Source organism: Protobothrops mucrosquamatus, unplaced genomic scaffold, assembly GCF_001527695.2.
Source record: "Protobothrops mucrosquamatus isolate PMUCROS unplaced genomic scaffold, P.Mucros_1.0 scaffold92, whole genome shotgun sequence".
NCBI lineage: Eukaryota > Metazoa > Chordata > Lepidosauria > Squamata > Viperidae > Protobothrops > Protobothrops mucrosquamatus.
In genome coordinates, this window is record NW_015386467.1 from 829,274 (window position 1) to 831,846 (window position 2,573).

At 32.1% G+C, this 2,573-nt stretch overlaps 1 protein-coding gene across 1 annotated transcript in view; it reads left to right on the forward strand.

Annotated features, from left to right (window-relative positions):
• The window catches only part of PAPOLG (poly(A) polymerase gamma), a 38,281-nt gene extending 35,955 nt beyond the window's left edge, over positions 1–2,326 (forward strand). The window contains exon 18 of the mRNA XM_029283445.1: positions 2,212–2,326. Coding sequence (XP_029139278.1) covers positions 2,212–2,326 — 115 coding nt within the window. The remainder of the gene's footprint in view (positions 1–2,211) is intronic.
• Positions 2,327–2,573: the final 247 nt, after the last annotated feature.

Here is a 2,573-nt window from a genome sequence, read left to right on the forward strand (position 1 = left end):
ATTAACTTGGTTTAGAAAGAAACCCAGAGTTAGATATAAATATGACATTAAATGTTATTGGATGGGTTAAAAATGTCTTAAAGGTTTTTTTCTGATTTAATGATGAAGGAAGTATAATTATGATAATGTTGTAATAATTGAATTTGTTTGACTTAATTAAATGGGTGGGAATTAAGGTCCTAAAGGTTCTCTTTTTTTTCTCTCTCTCTTTTTTCTTTTTTTGACTTAATAATGGTTGAAGGAGGTGGACTTATTCTTAATGGTATATTTGATAAATAATTGAATGATAACTAAGTAACTGAAGTTGTAAACCTTACTAGGAAGACTATTATAAATATGATTATGTTGTAACAATTGAATTTGTTTGATTTAACTATGAATGGATGGGAATTAAGGTCCTAAATGTCTTAAAGGTTTTTTTTTTTTTTGATTTAATGACGAAGGAAGATTATTATAATTATGATAATGTTGTAATAATTGAATTTGTTTGACTTAATTATGAATGGATGGGAACTAAGGTCCTAAAGGTTCCTTTTTTTTTTCTGATTTAATAATGGTTGAAGGAGGTGGATTTATTGTTAATGTTTAAATAATTGAATGATAACTAAGTAATTGAAGTTGTAAACCTTATTAAGGGATTAAAATGATTTCTCATAGGTGTAGTTGATGAAATGATAGAATTTACTTCTTAACTTTATGGAAGTGGGAATTTTTTCTTTTTTTTTTTTTATTGCTGAAATGGTAAAGATTTTGGGTATCTGAAGAATTAATTAAATGAATAATTTTTATTAAAAGGAAGATTACTATAAATATAATAATGTTGTAATAATTGAAAATAATTGAATGATAATTAAGTAACTGAAGTTGTAAACCTTATTAAGGGTTTTAAATGATTTTTTATAGGTGTAGCTTCATGAAATGACAGAATTAACTTGTTAACTTTATGGAAGATGGAAACTTTTTTTTCTTTTCTTTTTTTGTATAAGTAAGGGATGCTGTTAAACTATCTTGCTGAAATGGTAAAGATTTGGGGTATTTGAAGAACTAATTAAATGAATAATTTTTATTAACACGGTCCTCTACCTAACAAATTCAAATCTGAAACCTCAATCTCTATAATTATAAACAAATGAACATAAACTTATAACGGATCCAAAGGTTTGGGAAGTCCGGGGGGTGGGGGGATGGGATAAAACATTGTGTAATATCTGTGATGTATTTCTTTTTTCTTTTATGATAAAAACAATAAAATTTTATATTGAAAAAAAAAAAAAAGAGATGGGAAGTAAGGGAAACACTACATTACTTTGTCAGAGTAAATGGTGAAATAAATTAAATGTTGCAATTCATGACATCATTTGTGCAATGACATCATGATGTATGTGATGTCAGTATGGCTTGTATCTGCTTCCTGTGGCCCACTAATCCTTGCATTTTGGCCATGAACTTATGTTTTTCTTCCTTTTAGCATAACCTTAAAGACACCCTGACTCTTCCAACCTTTGATACACAAAGATCACAGGTATTAAGTGAACATTTGTATTTGGAACAAATATGGAGATAATAACTGATGTCTGAAGACCTTAATATTTATGTGGCTTTCATTTTATTTTTATGTTCTGTAATACACCTATATGCTTTGTAATTTGCTCTCACTGAAATGACACTACATATAACAGAACTGTGCAGTAACTTAGATTTGAGTGAGAAGAAGTGTTTTGGGGTACACAGCATCTGTCTCTGAGTTACTAAAACAGCCGTGTCTGATCTCAGGATTATGAAGCTGCAGCAGGTAGCTCACAGCTCATGTGCTTTATTTTATCAAATCTGAAGTATTCAGAATAATTTGTACATTATTCTAATTTTTAGGGGTTGCCACCCATCTGCAAAGACTCCCAGACTGGTTTATAAGTTAAAAGCTTTAGCTCAGGCATGTCAAACTCGCAATGTCACATGACATCGCGCGACGTATCGGAGCTTTTTCGCCATTGCCGGCAATGGGGTGGGCGCAGCTCTGGTATGATGAAACCGGCCCGCGGGCCGGCAGTTTGACACCCGTGCTTTAGCTCAACATCTCCTTTCAGTAGCAGTAACAAAAGCTGAACAGCTGGAGATGACACATCTCTTAGCAGTAGGATTGATGTCAGATGTTGCTTTGATCTAAGTTTGTACTCATATCTCTGGAATCTTGCTTCCCTCATCTGATTTTAGTTTTCATTTGCAGAGGCTTTCTAGTAAAGAATTGCCAGATTCATCTTCTCCAATTCCAGCAAGTAGTATGGTTCGTGTTGTTAAAAACTCCATCAGACTAACTCTTAATCGATAGCAGTGCCTTACCAGGTAATAGTAAATACATTGTGTTTTAATTACTATTGCTTACTTCTTTATTTCAGTTGTTACCCTTATGCTCAAGCTTCTCTTTTGAACTTTGACATCCCTACAACCACTTATAAACTTTTTTTTAACTCACAGAAAAGGTGCCCTGATTCACTCCAGCTTTCTATCAGAACAATTATCTAGTACTAGAATTAGTTCCCCTTTTTGTCTTGTAGGGCTCATTTGATTTTTTTCCA